Source organism: Schistocerca americana, chromosome X (assembly GCF_021461395.2).
Source record: "Schistocerca americana isolate TAMUIC-IGC-003095 chromosome X, iqSchAmer2.1, whole genome shotgun sequence".
NCBI classification, from domain to species: Eukaryota; Metazoa; Arthropoda; class Insecta; order Orthoptera; family Acrididae; genus Schistocerca; species Schistocerca americana.
The window spans coordinates 573,735,611-573,761,990 of NC_060130.1; the positions used below are offsets into that span (position 1 = coordinate 573,735,611).

Consider the following 26,380-nt stretch of genomic DNA (forward strand, 5'->3'; position numbering starts at 1 on the left):
TCATTATGTAAAAGAGCCTTTGCAACTTAAAGAAGGAGTGGATAAAGTAGTTTACAAATTAGCCAGCTGCATGGGTATAGTATTGTTGCCAGTAAAAACCAGTATTTGTTTATCTTTTTCCTCTACTGAAGATAAAATGTGCTTTTGTCCAGTTAATTAAAGATAATGAACAACTTCCTTATCAGTCCAATACTTCTCTTCCTTAACTCCACAAAAATCATTTCATTCACACTAACAACATTTCAAAAAGCAAGTGGCAACCAGACAACCCTGTCAGAACTCAAATACAGTTGAGTGTTTACATGGAGCGAAAATAAATTGTGCCACATGAAATATTGCTGCCAAACCTGCATTAACAGAATTGATATTTGTGAGTCCATATGGCCATCCAGCAGTGGTGTTGGGTGATTGGTTTATGGAAAACAGTCGGTGAACCCATGTATAAAGTAGCTGTAACTAAACGGACAGTGTTCCGAGTGCTGCAGCATGGGCTCCATACATTGCAGGATGCTGAAACATCATGTTCATTAATCAGCGGGCTCGTGAAGTATCTGGAAAAAAAAATTATAGTTCCACTTTCTGCCACTAGGTGACAATATGGCACTTAAGTGATATGTGTGCAGGCAAAGGGGAGAAGCAACCAAACACACGATAATGGTGGTTCTGGCATGTTTATAAGGATATGGCGACAAGTTACAACATGTGTTCAATATGATCTGCCAACTCAGCAAAACGCAACATCCATAACATGGCATGGCCGACAGTTGCTTGTGGTATATCCAGTGTAATCAGAACGATATGGGATTGTATGCTAACCTTCATCTATCTCCATTCATGTCAAAAAATGAAGGCCAAGGTCACAATGTTATAGCTTATTTTGGGACTTTATTTGGCATACATTCTGTTTCTTGTAGGGATACTAGTGTATAATTTGTTGCAGAATCTTTTGAAACATTGACCAGGGGAGAGACAATTCCTGTAACACAGCTTGAGCACTGGCTGCAGAATGTGAGGCACTGAGACATATGCTGGACAGTTAGCTATAACAACTTCATCACCAGCTGTCATGGGAACAGTCCACCTCCCTCTTCCTGCTGCAGCACCTAATTCACCTTCCTTCAAATTTATTGATCATATTCTTTAGTCCATTTATTGGCATGGGGCCTCTTTGCAGCTGTTTCTGTCAGTGATATTCCTGCAATGCAGTGCTGCTATTGTTGCCATTCTGACACAGGAACTTTACCAGCAGTGTATGGTATTTCTTCTCAATAGCTATTGCATTTCCTGTGGACAACTTCAACTTTTTTAACCCTTTACACTAACAATCTCTTCACAATAGAAATGAAGACATATCGCCAAGTGACAAACAGTATACGACATCATAACAGCAAACATTTCACTGCTTACAGCAGCAAATTTTCACCTGATGACAGAAAATGGAATTATTATATTTTCAGCACACCCAGGGTTCACACTGAATAATGAACACACCTACTACATTTCAATGCCCTATGATGTATACAGCCTGCACTGCAGCCTTCTGACCACTGTCAGTTTAATTATAACCAACTGGTATATGTAGTATGAAAGGAGCCTTTGGAACTTTGGTCTACCAAGAAGAAAGTCTATAACTGTTCTTTCTCTACATGGGAACCAAATTCAGCATTTCCTTTGGCATGGTACACATGTCATTATGACATCCATTACGCATTATCACAGCACCTCACCAGAAGTGTGTCAGAAATACCCATGATCATTTTTGCTTCATAAACAAAACAAGGCATTTTCCCAACTTAAAGAAGGAAATCCCCTCCTCCCACTTCCTTTCCTCAGATACCAAAGGATTACCTGCAGTTGTGTTACTCTCACTAATTATGTGGAAAAGACGTTGGGCATGATAACTTATCTGAATTTTAGAATCCTGAGAGCTGCTTGCTTACTTTCAATGTGAGTTGATAGCTTGCCTCTGCAGGAGGCAGCTATATAACATGCTTCCCTATTTCAGTATTATATTATAAGAATTTTTGTCAACCCTGAGGAGGCCTACCTAGAGACATAACGTCCTCAGAGGAAGTAATTCTCATCACATCCAAAGCATCAAGTACACTGCATTTTCTATGTGACTGTCATAAACAGGAAGACCTCAGTGTCTCTTGCCAATCTCAACCGGGTCTGAGTTTGGGGAAACCAAGTTTAGTACACCAATGAACGCCGTGTTGCAACAGTGTATGTCTCAAGGATCCTGACTTGTGGGGTGGATAGCTATTCAGACAAACAGTCATTGAGCAACTCTGAGGCACTTCCTGCACATCACATCAGTTTTGTTAGCCTTTTTTATTATCTGGAGCTTATCCTGGGTCAACTTTGAATTCTCCAACTGCTCATGGGATTGCAATAGCTTCTGATTGCATAAATAAAAATATTCCATAGAGTATGAGTGTACTGTTGGGGAGTAATAACACTCACTCAGTGAAGGAAACTTTAGATAGTCCATTGAGAGCTTTGGTCCAGAAACAAATTTTAAACTATAAGAGCACACATGTGTTTCCAAGAATGTTGTCTTGACTATTAAAAGAATATAAGTTTCATTTGAAAAGTTGCTTCCTTCTCCTACACACAGAAAGGCATCTTTGGAAAGATGGCGTCCAGTGAAAGCGTCCTTTGTGCTAAGTGCGAGAAAAACATTAAAAATAAGGAATTCAGATTTTTATGTGGACTGTGGTGTGGAAAATCGTTTCACACGGAATGTGTGGGGCTCACCAACAGCAAAGATTGCATTCAAAAGTGTTCAGAAGATCGCTTAAAATACGTTTGTGACAACTGTGAAGTGAGGTTAGCCGACGAAATCTCAGAAGACATTAATACAACGAAACATGAACAAATCTCGTACTCTAAGCAGCAATGCAGTGTTGATCTAGTTGCATCAGTGAATAATCTTATGCAAATTGTGAAAAAACTTACCAGTGATAACAAACAAATAAATGAAAAACTAGACACTGATTGCCACAAATTCTAAGTTAGAAATATTGGTACCAAAAAGTGAAGAAGCATGTCAATCATCGAGAAACACAGCAAAACAGTGTGCAGAGGATGTAGAAAACAACATGCCATGTATTATAGCCAGAAATAAAGATATAAACATCGCTAATCTGAGGCAAAGTTAAATACTGACCTAGAGTGTGTCAGAAAGCAGCACCTACCACCATCACCAATCACAACAGCAGCAAAAAGCCTGCAAATTCATCACGTGGTAATTTTCCAACAAGAAATAATGTTGCAGACCCAAACACTGCTAGAGTGGCATCTAGTTCAAATGTAAACTATGAGTGTGTCAGTGAAAGTGAACCCCACATTAAAAACAAACCAAATACAGACGTAAACAATCTGATGGATGAAAACTCTTTGGAAGGCATCAATACAGACTGGCAAGAAGTGAAAAACAAGAGAGGAGGCAGAAGAAATTCGACTGTAGCGAAACAAGAAAATGAACTGGCCAAAACCACTGAAAAGACAGGAAAAGAAAACAAAACATCTTACAAGACTGTGCTACAAAATGGAAAATCTGGTGAACAGTGTTTGAGGTCCACTATACAAACGTTTGTGAATCCCAGTATTAAAAACAGAAATAAAGCCATAATAGGTATTGGCGATGGAAAAGGAATGCTGTATGGTTACAAAAATGCCTGGTTTCACCTAAGCAAACTAAGAGGTAGCACCACAGCTGAAACTGTAACTAACTTCTTACAGAACACTTTCCCAAACCACAACAATTTTACAGTTAAAAAACTGGAAACAAAGGGAATAAATAATAGCTTCAAAATTGGTGTTGATTTCAACCTAAAAGCTAAAATAATGGATAACAGTATATGGCCGAAGAACATTGTGATAAAACATTTTTTATCCCGGAGGATGCCCAGTGCACCATTACGATAAACTCCCAAGACCAAGAACATTCCAGTGAAAAAGGAAATGATATCATTGAAGAAAATGCTGTCTTAGTTATAGTGAGTGTGAATGTGCAGTGCCTCAGAACAAAACTTGATACATTATCACTGTTTGTTGACGAAGTGAGACCTGATGTATTATGTATATGTGAACACTGGGTAGGCCAACCACAAACAGAATACTACAGAAACATTGAATATTTAGAAATGGTGAATGCATGGTGTAGAGAAACTACTATCCATGGTGGTGTGGCTATGTATGTAAATAGTAAACTCAGTGCCAATAAAACTGACTTAAGTAAATTTTGTGTAGATCTAGACCTTGAATTAGCTGCTTTGGGAGTGTCAGATGCCAACTTAATTGTTGTTTCTGTCTACCATTCCCCAGATGGAAATTTTGAAAATTTCCTCAACCAGTTAGAAAGCTGTCTGTGTCACCTAGTGCACTTAAGGACAAAAATTGCTTTATGTAGAGACTTCAACATTCATATCGGAGAAGGTAATGATAAAGAAAGAGCTTTCATGAACTTAGTAAGCAGCTAAGGGCTATTCGTAGGAAACGCTCTACCAGCAAGAGGAGCTACTTGTCTTGACACAACTGTGACAAACCTAAATAGTTGGGACTACAAAGTAGGTGTGGTGGACCCTATACCAGCAGATCAGCATGCAGTAATCATGAAGTTATGGACAAACTCAGTAAGCACACAACAAATTCCCAGCTAGCATTCAAATTATGTATTCAGAAATAGAGTTATTACAAAGAAAAGCTTAGATGATTTCAAAACTACAGTGTCTTCTATGGATTGGCACCAAATAATTGATGAATTGCCACCAAATTCTACATTCAAACACATGTTCCAGACCCTTAAAGTGAAATTTGATGAACATTTCCCATTAAAACCCAAGAGATATTCAAATGCTAAAACAAAATGTAGACAAAAAACTAACAAAGTAAAGAGGTAGTATACTCCTAGACTAGATAAAATAAAATGTATTGTCCAAATACTAAATGAGAAGGTCAAAGCTGCTGAAGATATAGATACTAAGGATAGACTGTACTCTAGTTATTTACAGACCAAAAGGATCTACAGAAGTGAAGTAGAAAAAGCAAAGAAAGAAAGCAATGCCAGATTTATTGAAGAAGCTCACAATCCTTGTAAAGCAGCGTGGGACCTGGTCAATGATCACAGAAAAAAAAACCACCTCTAGCTCTAATTCTTGCAGTCCAGATGAGTTTAATGACTATTTTATAAAAATAGTGGAAAACACTGTAGATGAAATTCCTGACTTTGGAATAGATCCTGCAGCTGCTGTGAAATTTGAGAATAAATGCAGCATGGTAATGTGGAAGAGAGTGTATCCAAAAGATATAATAAAAATTGTAAAAAGCTACAAATCTTCAGGGAGGCCTGATATTTATGGCATCTCCTGTACTATGTTAAAAACTATAATCAATGAAATTGCACAGCCATTAGCAGTAGTAATAAATAAAAGCCTCCATGCAGGGGAATTTCCAGACTTCCTGAAAGTAGCACGCACAGTGCGTGTTTACAAAAAAGGCAGTCCACATGAAGTGTCAAGCTACTGGCCCATATCTATAATACCAGCGTTAGTGAAGGTGATGGAATAGATAATGAAATAACAACTATTAAGTTACTTTGAAGGCAATAGTCTTTTTTTATGATGCGCAACATGGCTTTTAGAAGGGCAGGTCAACAACAACAGCTGTACTTGACTTAGTTACAACCATATGTCAGGGTTTTGTAGACAAAGAGTCTATGGCACTAGTACTCTGTGACCTTAGTAAGGCATTTCACTGCATCCAACATAAGGCTCTGCTCAGAAAGCTAATTCAGGTGAGAAGAAGCTACAGCATGGGGTGCCACAGGGATCGGTAATAGGGCCCCTGCTGTTCCCTATCTTCGTAAATGACATAGGTTCCAATGGACACACCTTGCAGTTTGCGGATGATACAACCTTGTTCTCAAAAGGAGAGAATGTCAAACAGGCAGTCCAACAAGCAGAAGTCTTGTTCAATGAAGCTAAGGCCTGGTTTATCATGAACAAAATGAAAATTAATGAAGAAAAAACTCAAGAGGATGTTATGCAGCCTCAACAATACTGGAGCACTGGGTAACACAGTAGATGTTAAACTTCTGGGCTTTCTCATTGATACCAAATTAACCTGGCAACAGCACACGAAACATGTATGTTCCAAACTTTCACGGGTCCTGTACCTCTTGAGGAAACTGAAAAGTATAGTACCAGAACAGTACCTTCTAACTGTGTACTATGCAATGTCCCACAGCCACATCAGTTATGGGCTGTTGTTGTGGGGCCATTCAGCAGGCTGCAAGAATGTGCTTATACTGCAAAAGAAAGCAATGAGGATCATTACTTCAAGTAAATAAACAGACCACTGCAAACCAATTTTCACCAGGTTAGGAGTTCTGACTGTTTACAGCCACTATATATTGAACTGCCTCTTCCACATAAAGAGAAACCATGATATTTACAGAAAGAGAAATGAAGTCCAGAAATACAGCACTTGCAACAAAGACAGTATCGACATGCCAAGGTGTCAATTAGCAAAGACACAAAACAGCTTCCCAATGGTGGCCCTAAAATTGTTTAATGCTCTACCTGATCACATTCAGTCTTTACCTTGGGAGCAGTTTAAAACTACTATTTTGTGTAAGCTAAAAGAGCAACCCTTCTACAATATTGAAGAATTCTTCTCTAGTAATGGCATAGTGTTTACTTGAGCTGCAGCTCAGTTCCATGACTCCAACAGCAACCGTTATATTTAATTTCATTACATACTTGTATCTGTTTTATAGTTGTGATATTATTGTAATCTAATTTATAACTTAAATATGTCTTGCGGTATTAAATTACTATCATAGTAGAGTTGTATTCATGTATTTTGCAAATGCTGTATCTTGATGCTGTCTGTCCAGCTGTGGCTGGTGAATGACATAGAATTGGTAATAAAGAATTGGTAATAAATTCAGTGAATCATTTGAGGAGTGGGACACCAGTAGCAGTGATAGCTATGAACATCAGGTTTCATAAATATAATCATGTTCAAGTATCAAATAGTATTGGGATACCACCACAACAGCAGGATTATTGTATTGTGTGAAGACCTAATGCAGATGAAACTGAAGAAATTAAGAATGAATGGAGAGGGTAGTTATGAACTTAAGAAAATGACTATGTTCATATGGACATTTCATTCATCAACATTGCACAGACATTGCTGTTTTAAGCTACATGAAACCTTACATCTAAATCCAATGCACAATTTCAAGTGTCGGCACTATGGGTAGATAACCACCGCATGTGAGTGACAGTCCACTTGTGGAAAGTGTGGACAGGCTGTGAATAGAATAGGAATGTTTTGACCAGAACCAAAAAAATGCATAAATTGTTTTCGTAATCACCTAATTTGGAATATGTGCAGCATTCATGAAAAAAAGACAATGTTATGAGATGAATTCCATGTTATGAATACAGGGAAATTCAGCACACTCAGAAACCCCAAATGACTTCTACATCTTACACTTCCATGACCGGAGGCATGAGAGAAACAGCATTCCTCAACATAACCTCTAAATCTTTGTGCAAAGATGGGCTTTATCTGAAATCCACAGTAACCTCTGCTCCACCTACAAAGATGATGGGCAGTTTCATCAAAGCATGAGATTACAAACACACATAGCAAACAGGTTTCTCTCAACTACAAAGACATAATAACAGGAAACATTTTTCATACACAATAAAAGAAAAACTCAACAGAAAACAACAGAAAACCAAATAGTTGGGCCCAAAGTTATCACATCATGGTTCACTGGTCTTGTCTGGATCTGCAGGAGACCATTTTACAGATGACATGGACATCAAGATTTCTTGAGGAAACTAAAACTATCAACCTTAAAATATCCGAGTGTCCCTACCCTGAAAGATAGGTTAAGGAACAATAAAAACTCTCACTGGCAACGTGGTTTGGCATGCTTGTGAAGAAGTTGAAAACTAATGGCACTGTTCCAACTCTGCCCAAAGCACAACATTTTCAATTTGTGTGTTTACTGCTCTCTATTAATGACACATACAAACACAAAAACTTAAACACTGAACAGTGCTTGAATAAAAAATGTGTCATTCAAAACACCTCCTTTAACTCTGGGTGTGTAACCAACAGAGTTCTGTATCAACATAGCCTTTTTAATTAATTTCTTAGCCTGCTCTTACTACAAGAAGTTTTGTGGCAGTTCTTATCACTTCATCTCACTCCCAGTACTTTTAAAATACTTTCTTCAACTGGGTAACAGTGGCAGTTCAGTAACTAGGGACTTACTGAGCAGCTTAGAATCTCTTTGTTTCAAAGCTGATAATGGCACGAGATTTAACTTTTTCCTTTCTGCTAACCCCATCCCTTACCCCAGTTTGTGTGTCTTTTTACTGTACACTGGATCTGCTCCATTGGATTTACGTTTGGCTGATATGGAAGTAATTGTAGGCAAAGAAAAACCTATACCTCAGCATTTTTTCTAGAATTTCATCTTACTGGTAAGTGAAATGCAGCCTGATTTTCTTCCATATCACAAATAATTGTATTTGGTCATATTTTCAGGCAAATTAATTCCATTTTCACTTCACAAAGAAGCAATGTTGGCTGTCTGATCATGCGATGGCAGTTTCTTTTATCAACTTCAGTGTAGTTCACTTCTTGAATTTTTTATCACGTTTAACTGATCATTCTCAAGAAATGCACCAGAGATCTAACATATAGATGACACTGGCTGACACTACTGTTACTGAGCATACCTTAAAACACATCATTCTGCTAAAATTTCTTTAACATATAGCTAGCACACTCAATAACATAATTATTAGTGGTCCCACCTAAACAATCAACGAAAAATGCAGATATAGCTGTTAAAATTATAAAACACACAAGATAAAAATAAACTTATAAGCAAACTATCTTGAAATTCATACAACACATGTTTCACTGTCAACAAAAATAGGCAGCAGATCATCAGCTGTTATAGAAAATTCTGCCTTCTTATCTTAACATAAAACACAGTCAATTAAAATGTGAAATGATGAAATATTTATACCAACGCACACTGGGGGGGTCCTCATACCAGAACAAGAAACCCTACTTCAAAATGTACTCATAAGCACATGAGAAAGAATTCATCTTGCCTGGTTGGCTGGAAGAAGGCATGCCATACCTGAGTGGTTAGCTTCGCCCAGTGAAAATTATTGTCCAGCCCTTCCAGATACTCTTATCTCCAGTGTCATATGACACTCTCAGTAAAAACAGGAGGGCCCTCTTGAGCCACAGGATTATACATTTATGCTTCCTGGCTTGTTTCATCAACTGAATTTTCAAATATACTACAAGTCAGTAAAATTACACCTCCTTCCCTGACATTTGTAGGCATAGATGGGAGTGCCAGTTGGTCTTGAAGTGTTTAGATGCTGAATGAGTGCACTACTATAGGTAGCAGGGCATTCAAGGATCTGTGCAGATGAGGAGCTTTATAGTATAGGTATATCTTAACATAAGTTACACCATTCCACAACTCTCCAACTCCAAAGGATCAAAAGTTAATATTTTATAACCATCTCTGGACTCTCCTCCTTTAAATACAGGGTGCAATTTCCATGTTCATACACCTATTAATTCCCTACATACAATCAACTGACTTCCAGGATAAGAAATCAAGTTCAATAACTCCTGTCCCTGTTGTGTTCCAAAATTAATCAAATTCTGACTGTGTTCCATACCTTTCCAGCACTCATTGTCACTCCTAACAGCATGGATTGTTACAGCACCAAAACTCACAAAATCCACCTCCTCACATATTTTAAGCAATCATAGACTCTTTTTATTATTTAAATTAAATTTAAATACAATAGTTCGATGTGCTGACTTCAATATTAATTTTGTATACGACTGTGCAAGAAAAAGGATGTTGGTAGATCTCCTAAGTTCATATGATCTGATGCAGACTGTGTTTTTTTCCAATTACAGTGCAGGGGAACAGCAGTACAGCCATAGTCAATATTATTATTCATTTTTCAATACTAGATGGGCATTCTGTTAGTAAAAAGAGTGAATGGCCTTTCAGACCACGATGCACAAATTTGAACACTTTCCTGTACTCAAACAAATGCCAAATATAATTACAAACTATGCAGGAAAGTTAATCCAATGGTAATAGAGAGTTTTTTAAAACTCATCAAGGAACAAGAGTGGCAGGATGTTTATAGTGCCGATAACATAGATGACAAATATAATGCTTTCCTTAACACATTTTTCATGCTCTTTGAGAGTTGCTTTCGATTAGAACATTCTAAACAGAGTACTAGCAGTACAAGGCAGCCTGCGTGGCTGATTAGTGGGATAAGAATATCATGTAGAACAAAGCGGGAATTATTTCAAAACATTAGAAGAAGTCACAATCAAGTTACAGTTGTCCATTACAAACATTATTGTAAAGTGCTTAAAAATGTTATTGGGAAGGCAAATAGTATGTGGTGTGCAAACAGAATAGGTAATTCACAGGATAAAATTAAAACCATATGGTCAATTGTGAAGGAAGTGTCTGGTCAGCAGCACAAGGTCAGCAATATAAAGTCAGTTCGTAGTAAAAATATTTCTGTTACTGACAAATCAGATATACGTACAGTATTTAACAATCATTTTCTGAGCACTGCTGGCACATTAAATAAAAATTTAGTTTCTGCTGGGAACCATACAACTCTCTTGGAAAATGCCTTTCTGAGACTGATGTCTGAAAAACTCCTCTGTGATACAGACAAGGGGAGATTGAGTCAATAATTAAATCACTGAAGACTAAGGATTCTCATGGATATGGTGGAGTGCCTAGCAGAATATTAAAGTACTGTGCTGCGCATGTTAGCCAGGTACTTAACCATATTCGTAATTTTTCCGTTAGGAATGGTCAGTTTCCTGAACGATTAAAGTAGTCAGTAGTAAAGCTGCTTTATAAAAAGGGAGAAAGGGATAATGTAGACAATTTTAGACCTATTTCTATGTCATCAGTGTTTGCTAAAGTTATTGAAATGGCTGTATATGTAAGGATAATTGATCATTTTATATCACATAATTTGCAATCAAATGTACAGTTTGTCTCTAGAAGTCGTTTAACAAATGAAAATGCTATATTCTCCCTCTGTGAGGTCCTGGATGGGTTAAGGAAAAGGTTTCCAATGCTAGGCATATTTTTGATTTAACTACGGTGTTTGATTGTGTTGACCACGAAATATTGCTCCAGAAGTTGGTCCATTATGCAATATGAGAAGTAGCTCACAATTGGTTCACCTCTTACTTTAACAACAGCCAGCAAAGGGTCATTATTCACAGTGTTGAGAATGGCTGTGATGTGGGGTCTGAGTTGGGTATGGTCAAATGTGGGGTGCTCCTGGTATCAGTGTTGGGGCCACCCCTAGTCCTTATTTATATAAATGATATGCCCTCGTGTATTATGGGTAACTCTAAAATATTTCTGTGTTCTTATGAAACTAGCTTGATAGTAAAGGCTCTTGTGTGCAACATTAGCTCGGTTTCAAACAGTGCAGTTCGTGACATAAGTTTGTGGCTTGTAGAAAATATACTGGCACTAAATCACAGTAAGACTCAGTTTTTACAGTTTATAACACATAGTTAAATAAAACCTAATGTTTTAATTTCGCAGAATGGGCATATGATTAGTGAAACTGAACAGTTCAAATTTCTAGGTGTTCAGCAGATATATAGTAAACTATCGTGGGAAGCCCACATTCAGGATCTTGTTTGAAGATTTAATGCTGCCAATTTTACTATTCGAATGGTATCTAAAGTAAGTGATCAGTCTACATGAAAATTAGTCAACTTTGCTTATTTCCATTTGCTTATGTCAAGTGGTATTATATTTTGGGGTAACTCTTTCCATTCTAAAAGGTTATTTTTGGCTCAGAAATGGGCAATTCGGGCAATATGTGGTGTAAGTCGACAAACCTCTTGTTGACCTCTGTTAAAAAATCTTAGCAGTGATCCACGCACTTTCACATCGAAACTGAAGAGTTTCTTCATGGGTCACTCCTTCTATTCTGTTGAGGGGTTCCTTGAAAAATTAAGCTGATTCTTATGTTATATTACTGACTATGTTTACTGAAACTTAAGTCTTGACTTTTTTGGGTTCATAAACATTTTATTTTTATCTGTTATTACTTTGATGTTGTAATTTCATGTACTGACATGTTCCATGACCTTCGAAGTTTGCTCCTCAATTTAGTCCTATGGAGCTTGACGTGTAAATAAATAAATAAAAATATGCCAAAACTGGTATTAGACGTCGATTTTAAACTTTGTGTTAATGACTCATTTGAAATTTCATTTTGGAAACTCCTTTTAGTTTATTGAAAGTATTCCAAGAGATTTTTCCCTCCTGTTTATTGGTTTTACTGTCCATTAACTCATTCACTTCAACTGACATAAATACAAAAATTCACAAACTGGTTCTATGACTTCATTGTTAAATTATGGTATTTTTGTTTTTATGCGTTGATTGTACATTATTTTAGTCCTATTATAACTGATTTTCAGGAGCCTTTCAAAGTTCCTTTATTAAGTTATTCTATTCATACTTTATGTTTACCTGCAATATTAGCAAACAGTACTGTGTTATCAGCAAAAACAATTGGTTTACAAGTTCCAATACATTCCTTCGGCATTCTTGCGCAAGCGGCTGGAGTTGGCAGTAATGTGTGCATGAGGTGTCCTTTCTGTTGTGAATCAATGATGTGTCTGTGTCTCTTTGTCCAACAAAAGCTGGCCAAAAGCTTATGTGTGGGATCTTTTAATCATGCCTGTCTGTAACTTAGCATGTCATCTTCACGGTAAGTAGCAATCCATATTTTTCTACATTGTCAATATTCCTACCAGGAGCTTCCATTGTTTAATTTTGCAGTTTCCTTACATTTACTTTATTTTCAGCTTTAAACATTTCTTTGGAAACATCATCATCTATAAGCATACCTCAAATGGTTCAATTCATCTCATTGTGCATTACTTCCAGAATGCCACCTGTTCACTATTATCTATAAACCTCTTGAACTACATAAAAATTAACACCAATCTCAAAATACTTGTGCAATTTTTTATGTTGTTTGTTACTGAGCATTTAGCACTTTAGATGATGAAATGTAATGCCTAAATAGCATTTTTTTCATAATCTTATGATATTACATTGCTTCTCTTAGCAGATTTTAACTGTCCCTTCTCACATCCCCTCAGACATTTCTGAATAGTTTTGTCCAGTAAAAAAAAAAAAAATGTTCAAATGTGTGTGAAATCTTATGGTACTTAACTGCTAAGGTCATCAGTCCCTAAGCTTACACACTACTTAACCTAAATTATCCGAAGGACAAACACACACACCCATGCCCAAGGGAGGACTTGAACCCCCGCCGGGACTAGTCACACTGTCTACGACTGCAGGGCCTTAGACCGCTCTTTTGTTCAGTAAAGTCTATCCTGATCTTAGTAGTGTGTCTGAAACTCTTCTGCCGCCCCCCCCCCCCCAAACCTTTTTTTAAAAAACTGTTGTCTTGTTCCATTTCAGATTTTCATTACCTTTTATCAATAACACATTTTGCTGTTTGCATGAGTAAATTTGTTAAATAAGTTTCCTTTCACTTAGCTCTGCATAGCCATAATTTTGTAAGCTGCTGAGCTATTTGTTTAATTTAACTGGGCACTCTTCTTTCTTCTTAAGCAAATTCTCGTAATCTGACTTCCTGCTTGATAAGTCAGTCTGTTCCTGCCTTAGTATCTACTTTTACTCAATATGTTACAAATACATGATCACTTGCAATTTTAAAGTGTTTTGGGACCGTCACACAGACAGTGGTGTTCTAGCGGGTAGAGCACTAGACTTCTGCTTTCTGGAGGTACCAGGTGAAATGCCATGGGGGGGCAGAGCTTTCTCTTCACTCCAATCCTCCCAGGAGGGCCTCAGGTCCACCCAGCCTGTACCAAATTAGATACTGGAGATATTTTGCAGGACCAAAAGATAGTCAAAATGAGGGACTAGCCACCCCTCTGCCACCTAGTTCTGTGGCAGATACAAGAGCTGCACCTACCTGTTGTCGCGTCCATAGTTCAGTCACAGGCTGGCGCCACAGAGTTTACCTTCATCTTGCAACCATCACATGCAATACAATGTCTTTGATGTTTGACAAAAATATAGTAATTTTCTTTTTTTTTCCATTTGATCATTGTCAAATCCATTTTGCATTTGATCTCTTTTGGAAGAGTGTTATGGGCAAGCATGCTGTTCTCAACAAACTCTGCAAATGACCTTTGCTATTTATGATATCATATCGAAAGGTTCTCAATTAAGAATGTTTCTTTAGTTGTTGTCCTACTTTCAGATTAAAATCCCCCACTGTAAACTTCTAGTGGAATATGCTGTCATTTATCAACCTCTTTGTAGAGGTCTTCTACTTCCTCATCAGGATGAGAGAACATTGGTGTACAGACTTAAATGATTTCCACGGAATACCTCATTCATTTTTCAAACATCTCTCATTATTCTTTCCAAGAGGGAGTGCGATGGTTCAAACCCGCATCGGGCCATCCTGATTCAGATTTTTCATGATTTCCCTAAATCGCTTAAGGTGAATTCTGGGATGGTTCCTAAGAGAGGACACAGCCGCTTTCCTTCTCCATCCTTCCTTAATCTGAGCTTGTGCTTCATCTCTAATAATTTCCTTCTTTCCAAGATTCCCTTTCCCCCTCACTTTCATCCCATTTGATCTTTTTTAACATCTGCACCATTTCCTCTAATTACACTAGTCAACAGCCATTTTGCATCTGGGATGTGATACATCAACTAGTATGTTTTTTGGTGCGTAGAATCTGAATATACCTTTCGAAATGTTCTAGCACATACCATTTTTGAGTTTTGAAAGGTTTTTTATATTTCATATTCAGTATTTCACTTTTTGCTGTTCTTCTGTTTTGATGTTTAATTGTTTGTTTTTGATTTGCAGAGGAGAGCTAGAAGATCTACAAATCATCAGTAAGTGGTTGGTGTGGTAATCCAGTGGTGTGAAAGAGATCCTCAGTGAGTGTTTCCTGTGAAAGATAGTGCAAACTTTTTGTGTTTAAAACTTACACTACGAAAAATGGCAAATAGTAAATCTTGTTGCTGTCTAAATCACCTCCACAACTTTTGTTATGTGTGTGGGAAATTCACTCCAAAATCTCAAAGAAAACCAATCACTGATTTGGTTAAGAAAGCATATAAATTGTATTTTTATTGTCCTGTTAGTGATCAAGATAAAAATTTGCCTGCATAACCTGTGCTACAACCTTAACCGAGTGGTTGAAAGGAAAACGACGAGCCATGCCATTCACTGTTCTGATGGTGTGGTGTGGTGTGATCCTAATGACCATTATTCATATTGTTACTTCTGTCTTACAAATATTTCGGGACATTAAAGCAAAACTAGACATAACGTAAAATAACCAAATGTATCTTCAGTGCATTTGCCTGTGCCCCATGATGATGGGTTGCCTGTTTCTGTCTGTAACTTGAAAGCCACGGAACCAGACACACCATATCAAGTGAATCAGAAAGTATTGGACATATAGAAGAGTACTGCCATCAATATCATGACACTTTTCCTCAGCTCTTTAATCAAAAGGAATTGAATGTTTTGGTTTATGACCTAAAACTTTCGAAACAGCAAGCTGAACTCTTGGGGTCAAGATTGCAACAACGGAACTTTCTAGCTTCAGGGACAAAAATTTCCTTTTTCAGATCAAGAATTGCTTCCTTCACTCATTATTTCAATATGCCCTTATTCATTAACCAGATGCAGAAAAAAGTTTAAATTCGTTACCTAGTGTTATCTTTGAATTTGTAAGTTCTACAATTGTTTTGCCCTTAAATAAAGTACAATTTATTTAACTTATGATATGAATATAGGTTGTGGAGTTGGAATCTGCATTCTACAGTGCAGAAGAACATAACCCAAATATAAATTACTTTAAATGTTAGCATTTTTTGAAACATTGGAATTACAAAAATTTACCCTTGTACTGTAGGCAATTAAAAGCAGGCACAGCTTTTCTTCAAGAATCTCAACAATAAATTATTCTCAGGCTCATGTGAGCAAAGCAACAATCGAGTAATGGGAGAGGGGGGGGGGGGGGGGGGGGGGGAGAGAGAGAGAGAGAGAGAGAGAGAGAGAGAGAGAGAGAGAGAGAGAGAGAGAGAGAGAGAGAGAATGACAACCCCTCCAGTCAAGAATGCTATCCTGGTGCCTGGTGACAAATACAAACCAGTTTGCTGATAGGAGTGAAGGAGAAAATTAGAAGTATATGGTAGAGAATGTACATGTAGTAACGTTCCAATTTTTGGGATAACCCATCAAGGAGAGCTACAGTTTTCTGGGCCCAAACATTATGTCATACAAATGATTTGTGGACTGAAATGAAGAATCAACAGTTAACAGACTGTATATACTAATGACTGCTTCTCAGTATATTTATTCCTTAAAGAAATATGTCATAAGCAATATACATCTCTCTTAATCATCCAGGGAATCAATGCTAGTAATAAGAACAGTCTTCATAAAGACTCAAAGTCACTCAGTTTGGATCAAAAAGGTCTTCATTATTCAAGAACAGATATTTTCAAACTGTTGAGTCTCTTGCGGTAGTAGAAAAAGGTAGCAAGTTATTACTGTAAGAAGATAAAGGATGACTTACACAAAATTTCTAGTTGGTGTGATGAATGACAGCTGCCTCTAAATGTAGAAAAATGTAAGTTAATGCAGATGAGTAGGGAAAAAAAAACATAGTGATCAGATGCAGCATTAGAAGTGTCCTGCTTGACACAGTCATGTCGCTTAAACATCTGGGTGAAATGATTGCAAAGTGATATGAAATGGAATGAGCATGTGAGAATTGTGGTAGGGAAGGCAAATGGTCAACTTTAGTTTATTGGGAGAATTTGAGGATAGTGTTGTTCATCTGTAAAGAAGACTGCATATAGGATGCTGGTGCAACCTATTCTTGAGTGCTGCTCAAATGTTTGGGATCCACACATGGTCATATTAAAGTAAAATATCAAAACAATTCAGAGGCAAGCTGCTAGATTTATTACTGGTAGGTTCAAACAACATTCAAGTGTTACCGAGATGCATCAGGAACTTGAACAGGACTCCATGGAGGGAAGGCGATATCCTTTCCGAGGAACACTACTGAGAAAATTTAGTGAACTGGCAGTTGAAGCTGACTGCAGAGTAATCCTACTGCTGCCAACATACATTTTGCATAAGGACAATGAAGGTAAGATGTGAGAGCCATTTTTGCCTCGCTCTGTCTGTGAGTGGAACACGAAAGGAAACAACTAGTAGTGGTACAGGGTACCCTCTGCCACACTCCTTATGGTGGCTTACAGAGAATGGATTCAGATGTAGATGTATAGCAGCAACTGCTAGATTATATGAAACAATAAAGACAGCAGAAGTGTGTGTTGACTCATTTAACACTGTCAACCTACTATTTGCCTCACACCCACTGATTTCTTTCTAGTGGAAGGTATAGCCTTTAGCACAGGGGCATCGATAAGTATATAGTGTGTTCCCTGCAAAAAAAGCATACAATCTTCCCTATTTCATGAGTTCAGCTGGTCATGTTAACTGAATCTTTCCATAACAGATGTTGGTTTTGTCCCATTGTAAGCAGAGTTGACTTTTCTAGCTATCACACAAGTGGGGGAGGTTACAATGACCATTTTATCCAGAGTTCAATTTATATTCAATCAAAGCACAGATCTTGACTATAGAAGAGATTGCAAACCAAATGACTGCATTCACAGGTTAACTGCATGTATAATTAAAGGACTGATAAGGTTGGTTGGTTGATTTGGGAAAGGGGCCCAAACAACGAGGTCATCGGTCCCATCGGATTAGGGAAGGATGGGAAAAGGAAGATGGTCATGCTCTTTCAAAGGAACTATCCCAGCATTTGCCTGAAGTGATTTAGGGAAATCACAGAAAACCTATATCAGGATGGCCTGATGCGAGTTTGAACTGTTGTCCTCCCGAATGTTAGTACAGTGTGCTAACCACTACGCCACCTCACTCAGTAAAGGGCTAATAAATCTGATAGGCAAGTTTCCCATAAAAAGTAATTTTGCCAAGATTCTGAACTGACTGACATGTTGCCAAGGAAAGGGACCACAGGATGAGCAGGTTCAAATATCTTTAACATTTCTGGACATCAGTTTAGTAAAATAGTCCCAAGATGATGTGTTCATTTAACAGGAAGACGTGCCATTGCGTTCAAACTTGCTTTGCTACCACACGTTGGATGGGTGCCACCACAGAAGGATCATCCTAAACGCCAGGGTGTCTCCACTGCCACTCTACCTGAAATACCTCCAGAAGGATCAATAATGCCTCCTGGTCAAGCTGGCTACCAAAAACTACTCTTTACAGGTGTAATCACTCCATAGTGTTTCCACCGAGGAAATATAACTGAAGGAGACATGATCCAAAGCCCCACTATAAAGCAGTATCTAGTCTTTATCAGTTGGTTTCAGTACATCGTTAGCACAGGTGTGCAAGTCTGGCACCACCTTAGCTGCTATACTTCAGTACCTAGAAGTCAGATGTCTATGGGAAATTCGTGATAGGAATCTGGTCATACTTCCAGAAGATTTGCAACATTTCTGTAATCAGAGAAACAACTTTCAGTCACAACTGGTCCTGAAAACAGCCTACCATAAGCATATCCATTTGTCAGCGATAATCATTGCATTCATGTGTCCGTACTCATTCTCTTCTCCATTACTCTCATGGCTCAGTAACTGCTTACTTTCTTCCTTTAAAATGTTTTTTTTTTATTGTTACATGGATTAATAAAGAAATCAAACTTCCTGGCAGATTAAAACTGTGTGCCTGACCGAGACTCGAACTCGGGACCTTCGCCTTTCGCGGGCAAGTGCTCTACCAACTGAGCTACCGAAGCACGACTCACGCCCGGTACTCACAGCTTTACTTCTGCCAGTACCTCGTCTCCTACCTTCCAAACTTTACAGAAGCTCTCCTGCGAACCATGCAGAACTAGCACTCCTGAAAGAAAGGATATTGCAGAGACATGGCTTAGCCACAGCCTAGGGGATGTTTCCAGAATGAGATTTTCACTCTGCAGCGGAGTGTGCGCTGATATGAAACTTCCTGGCAGATTAAAACTGTGTGCCCGACCGAGACTCGAACTCGGGACCTTCGCCTTTCGCGGGCAAGTGCTCTACCAACTGAGCTACCGAAGCACGACTCACGCCCGGTACTCACAGCTTTACTTCTGCCAGTACCTCGTCTCCTACCTTCCAAACTTTACAGAAGCTCTCCTGCGAACCATGCAGAACTAGCACTCCTGAAAGAAAGGATATTGCGGAGACATGGCTTAGCCACAGCCTAGGGGATGTTTCCAGAATGAGATTTTCACTCTGCAGCGGAGTGTGCACTGATATGAAACTTCCTGGCAGATTAAAACTGTGTGCCCGACCGAGACTCGAATCAATTTACATTGTGTGGATTTCGTCTGCAAAATCATATACAATACAATATACCTACAATTTATATACATAAAATTGGTATTTACACACATTTTTGAGGTATCTTACATCCCTCCCGACACACCTACTAATTTTCCCTAATGGCTGGAACAAACTCCTAGCATTAATTTCGCGTGTTCTTTTCCTGTGGATAGCTTGCTTGTGTCAATAGTAGTTCAGAATTGTGGATTCATGTCCATCCCCACATTGTAAGATCTACCTCTACATTACCCATGTCTTCGGGGTCAATACACAACTCTGGATTCAACTGCAGTACCTCTGTTACTCGTCTGTAGCCCTTCCCCCTGTACCTGAGAAATTCAGACATGCAGCTCTCGAAACATGTGTTGTAGGTTGACAGCGCTGATGGTGAACAGTCCAAAGAGACAGACAGTTATAGCAGGTAAGCCATAATTTATCTGTTAAATTGCAGGAAGAAGCAACACTGTTGTCGGTATGATCGTTATCATCAATATGACTTAACCATCCATTTCCACAGAAGACTTTGTATTCAGGGCCGCCACAGCCTGGATACACTATTTTGAACATAAAATCACTTCAGATGTAAACATTTCATTCATAAGTACGACCAGTTTTGCAGCATTTTAGCTGCATCATCAGCTGCAATAAAACAAGTCATGTTCTGATCAGAAAACAGAATGGGATGATCCAGTGTTCATAGTCAGCAATTTTTCGCTATGTTGTGGACCACAAATATACAAGGGTAATCCCAAAAGTATGGTCTCCTATTTTTTTATAAGTACATAGACCTGCTTATTTCTACAATGGTTTACATCAGTTTACAGCTTGAACATTTAGCTATTTTTTGACATAATCACAATTTATGTCAATGCATTTTTGTAGATGCTGTAGCAGTTTTTGTATGCCCATGTCATGTCGCTGCCATGCTGTTCAGAAAGTTATGAACCTCTTCTTTCACCTCGTTGTCGGAGCTGAATCAATGGGACCACAATTAATGCTGACAGGTACTGTGAGACTCTGAAAAAAGTCAAACGAGCAGTTCAGAACCGGAGAAGAGGAATGTTGAGTAAGGGCGTACACATTCTCCATGACAACACTCGCCCACACATCATTCAGCAAACTGTTGCTCTCCTGCAACAGTTTCAGTGGAACATAATCACCCACCCACCCTATAGTCCTGACTTGGCGCCCAGTGACTATCACCTGTTCCCTAGGTTAAAAGAACATTTGGTCGGAAAGCGATTCAGCTCCGACGACGAGGTGTAAGAAGAGGTTCATAACTTTCTGAACAGGATGGCGGCGAGCTGGTATGACATGGGCATACAAAAACTGCCACAGCGTCTAAAAAAATGCATCGACATAAATCGTGATTATGTCAAAAAATAGCTAAATGTTCAAGCTGTAAACTGATGTAAAACATTGTAGAAACAAACAGGTCTATGTACTTACAAAAAATAGGAGACCTTACTTTTGGGATTACCCTCATAAAATAGCATAAAACAGCATAGAACACTCCTGAGATATCAGAAGCACAGGGACCCATTAGTTCATCAGGTACTGGTACTTCTGATATCACAGGTTTAAGTCACATCAACGGAAACCACAATTTGTTGTGTCTTCACTATTTGTAGATGCCTTGCAAAATTTAGTGCAATGTGTAGGTGGAAGGCAAATATCAACCTTCAACTAGAAAGAAAACAAAACTGCTGTATAAAACTTCAAACATGCAGGTTGAACAAAAATATTAGATTTCAAGCCTAAGTGAACACATTGTTTTATCAAAACCTCAAGCCAGAGAATATGCTTAATGAAAATAATGATAATAAGGAACATGAAATTTTGAGATCAATCATAATTGTGTGTGTGGTACATTTGGTATCTATTCTTTATGTTTTGGTTCTGGTTCCACATTAATTACAAACTACGCAACAATCCAAAAGGCACTGATGCCTATATAACAAAATTTGGTGGATTGGCATTAATAATAATAATAACAACAATAATACTATTCCATAGAGGAATTTTTAGATATAAATTAAGAAAAAAAAGAAAAAAAAACAAAAAACTATAAAAAAAATTAAAAAAAGGAGTAAAAAAGTTGTTATATTAACTTAATTATGTTGTTAAATTAACTTAATTATGTCATGTATTGGAAAATTTGACTCATTCCACATCATTACGAAATATCGTATTCATGATCCATAGAACTAGTATTAATCTAATCTAATCTAAGACACATTTTATGTCATTTTATAATTGACATCTGCTACATAATGAAAAATTGCTGTCTAGGAATGCTGGGTCATCCCATTCTCTTTTCTAATCAGAACATGACTTGATTTTACTGCACCTGATGGTGCAGCGTCCTATTTCCACATCAAATTATAGCTGTCTTATGTAATTATTATAGCCCACCTTTTTTATCAATCTTGTCATGAGTGGTAGTGATGCAACGTGATGAATTTATCCACGGTTTCGAAAGTGTGGAAAATATACTGGCATAAGAGGCTGTATGCAATGACATAGTGATGTCATAGCTTTTGATATCGCACATGTGCAAACAGGAAGCAAACAAAATACTGACAATATTTTATTTTTGTCCATATTCTTTTTTGGAATCCACTTTATGGTGATGGAATCATCTGTTGTGTAGCCCAAGGTATAGGTTGTGTATGAAGGTGACAATTCGCTTGCAATTGGCAAAGCCTACAAATGTAAATAATAAATCTTAATTGTTGTGAAATACTGATAAATAGTTTAGCTCAAGGCCTAGATTAGATTGGAAGGTGACAATTTGGTTGTGAGTTGTTGAAGCTATACCGTAAGCTTCAGTTAATGCTACATTTTGCCTTGATGTTTATTGTGAAGTGTAATGCCTATAAACACTTCCTTCCTCCTGGAATTAACATCTTGTAACAGTTATGAAAGAAGTCTTCTCTCTTTGTTATTACTGAAAGCTTGATATATTACTCTGAACATAATATTTTCAGGGCTCTTGACAATTTTTTTTTTTAAAGAAACCCAGAGTAAGAGGTTAGTGTTTCTAATATTTTCACATAGAACTCCCATTTACTGATATCCAAGATCATTTCTTCTTCCAGTTGCATGTTTGTTTAGCTTATACAGTTTGTAGTTTTCATTAATCTGCTTCCTGTATGTGGCATCCTCAAGTGTTCTGGTACCCAAGTACGTAATGCTGAGTACTTGTGTCTTATTCTTCCCATTCACATTTGTGTTTGCCTTCATTGGCCCTTTGTAATGTACAAATATTTTCTCATTGTCTATTTTGAAGTATGTATTAATGACTTGAGAAAAGCTGGATAGTTTATTCACACCAGTAATTCTGCTGTACTATTTTTTCTTCTAAAAACGCTTTGGTATTATTTTCCAGTCACAGAAACTGTAGGCCAACAACATGCACTTTAGAATGTCCATCATTTAGGTCACTCTACATTACAAAAGTCTTTTCTAAATCAAAACATCTCACAAAGAATGGTATTCTGAACTTCTTTTCCACACTGTTCTTTACCTAATTATAGCTTTCAAGTTCCATTCTACAGAAATAAATTTTTGCCCAGTTTTTACCTTTATAATCTTAATCAGTAAAATTGGAGGTGTATCAGTTTTCACACGCTCCAATACCTCGGCAGAACTGTTACAAAATTAGTGCAATATGCAAATATGACTTCCGCTCAGCCTCTCTAAACTCTCCAGAAATATTCTTCCCTTGCAGTGTGTGAGGTACACTTCACAAATTAACTGAAGCAATTGCTACCACTTTGTCAACTCACAACTATAAATTCACGTTCCAACCACACCTAGACCTTGCGCTATGACTAGAAAGACTCTTGTCAGTATAACATAGATAAAAAATAAATATTGTGTGTTGTTTTCTTTTTCTGTTTGCGCACATATGTCGTCATATGCCACATTATCGTTATGTTGAGTTTGAAATCAAAATTCCGGGAAAACCGGAAAGCTTGGTACATACGAATTCGGTAACGGTAGGTTCTGATGACCTAAAATGTCTTGGACACAGATGACCCACAAGCTGAAATTAACATTAATTGTGACCTACCTACATATATGGAAATTCATATTTTGGGTTGGTGTTAATGATCGTCAATTTTAGCTGTGGTCAATTTCTTCAGCACTTCTCAACTATACACCAAACAAATTCATCAATTCTCCGGCATTCAAAGAAGGAATGTTTTTGATATTGCATCCTATATTAGCAATTAGCATTATTTTGCTCTCTGTGTGTGATTTAGAGACATATATTCTTAATATTAGTTCAAACGTTAATTTAGTGCACTAGTGCAGGTACGTTTGAGCCACAGTCCAGTTATTTCTGCAGCAGCGAATGTGTTTAGGAGTTTAAACCATCTTAAAGCTGTCATACCATAACAATATCATGCCATCTGATTTATTTTATTTGGTACTTTATACGAGTTTTAATCCTTATTAAATTTTATTATTGTAATGCAATAAACTTACTTACACCTACGCAAGTGTATGTGTACTTATTATTATTATTATTATTATTATTAATAGACACGTACCAACGTAAATGAACATTCATTTACGTCTGATACATTACTTCTTTTTGTACCCTTATATCCAGCACACAAGAAACGAATATAGATCACTACCTGGGAGAATGAAAAACTCATTTTTATTTAATACTATCATTTTGATGGATAAAAACCATTTATTTACATATATCGGGTTTCCAGTTCACTTTAGGTTTTCCCTTTTCTTGCTGCTTGTTGTGTATTAAATTGGTAGGGTTGGAAAAAGTTATACGTGCGAAACATACCAACTGCGTGAAGAAATATTCACATTCCGTACCTTCGCCAGGGAGGGTTAAAAACTGTACGTATTCCACGCATTTCAGTTTGTGTGATGCTGATTGCTTTGTTTACAAACATAAGGTCGAAGTAGCTATCGACATTTCAGATCGATTGAAGATTACAGTCATCATCTACATCTACAGAAGCAATTTGTGAAGTACATAGCAATGCAATGAGGGTTTCTTCCCGTCCCATTCGCATATAGAACGCGGGAATAACAATTAGCGAACCATCTCTGTGGGCGCTATAATTAGCCTAACCTTGTCTTTGCGGTCTCTATGAGAGCGATACGTAGGCTATTGTAGTACGTTCCTAAATTTCTCACGTAATATAACTTATTGCAGCTTTGTAAGTAAGATTTCGAGGAATAGTTGGCGTCTAGTTTCAAGTGTCTGAAAGTTCAAGACTGTCTGCATCTCCGTGACGCTCTATAATGTGTCAAACAAACTAGTTTCCATTTCGCCAGATATGATGAATACCGATACCAATGACACTCTTTCAAACGTGACGGTATTTTAACGCTGCTACCCAGCCGGAAGCCCGAGAGCTTTTCATCAAGTCTGTAACAATTCGTGTCACTGTTCTTTGTATATATTCAGTATCGGACAGATAAACCTATGTTTGTCACCAGCTTCACTCACGTATACCCAGGCCTTTGTATGACTTGGCTGATTCTAGTTGCGATTAACTGATACTGTAGTCATAGCACACTATATTTTTCTCGTTTTACATATTACATAATATCACATTTCTGAAGGTTTAAAGCAAGTGGCCAATCATTGCATCAGTTTGAAATCTTACTGAGCATTTGGGCAACAGTTTTTCTTTTTTTTTTCTTTTTTTCTCCAGAAAACACTTCATTGTAGATAGCTTCATCACTTGCAATAGAGCAGTAAGTGCTACACTGATGGAACTGGAAAGTGCTACATTATGAATATGTTGACTGCTACCAAAACTCATACTCAAGTATTTCCATTCCTGTTGGATTTGCTGATAAAAACTTCACCCTTATGTAAGCTTCTCTTCAGCACCGGCAATGAAAAACCCAGTCTTACAGATGAAGAATAGTGTGAGTAGACCGAGGCTTTTCTGTGTATCTAAAGACTGACATTTTGCAGGTATTGATCGCACCAGAGTACGCCAAGACGATGTGCATACGCTGCTTATCACCATCTTTCAGGTTTGGAGAAAGTTTGAATCGTTAGTATGGGTGACATGGGACCATCATATTGATGGATTGCACAGACAGTTCTCTGTAGTGCAACAACGTCAGAAATAGTAGTGATGAGATGGACCCCAGACAACACTGTGATTCTACATAGTGTGATACTACACTATGAGTAGATCTTGGGAGTGTTAGACTGACTCTGACAAATAGATAGATGGCAAGAGTTGAAAATCAGGTAGTATCTCACCATGAGCCATTGTAGATAGATTACGGAAAGCTGGATTGAGATTTCGAGTGGCAATGCGTCGTTTACTGCTGATACCATACAACAGTCAACATAGACTTGCATAGTGTAGAGCCAGAGCCAACTGGGACATTGAATGGCATTCTGTGGTGTATAGCGATGAGCATCATGCCTGTTTATGGTGGTCACATTGATGGCAATGTATTCATAGACGATGTGTTGAAAGGTCACAGGAAACAGCAATCCTTGAGACCAACACCTCTCCAACTCTTCAAAATGTTGTGTGGGTGGGACATGACATTGGGTGTGACAACAGCTGATTGTGGAACTGAAGCTGAATGCTTTCCAACATATAGGCAAAAATGGTGAACACTGTTGTCATACTCTTCATGGCCAGGACACAATATAAAATTTTCTTCAGGACAATGCAAGACCCCATCCCCAATCCAGTACACAGCACAAACACCTTGAGAAGTGCACAGATCCTTGATTGATGGGCCAAATCCCTTGATTAGTCACATGCAGGATTTGTA

At 37.8% G+C, this 26,380-nt stretch overlaps 1 protein-coding gene across 3 annotated transcripts in view; it reads right to left on the reverse strand.

Moving 5' to 3' along the window:
* The window catches only part of LOC124556851 (methionine aminopeptidase 1D, mitochondrial), a 162,033-nt gene that overhangs the window by 121,457 nt on the left and 14,196 nt on the right, over positions 1-26,380 (reverse strand). The window contains exon 1 of one of the 3 annotated variants that reach the window (XM_047130872.1): positions 24,302-24,430. The exons of 1 other annotated variant lie outside the window; for it this stretch is intronic. In XM_047130872.1, coding sequence (XP_046986828.1) covers positions 24,302-24,303 — 2 coding nt within the window. In that variant the 5' untranslated portion in view covers positions 24,304-24,430. One more of the 3 variants, XM_047130870.1, reaches the window with a different exon arrangement.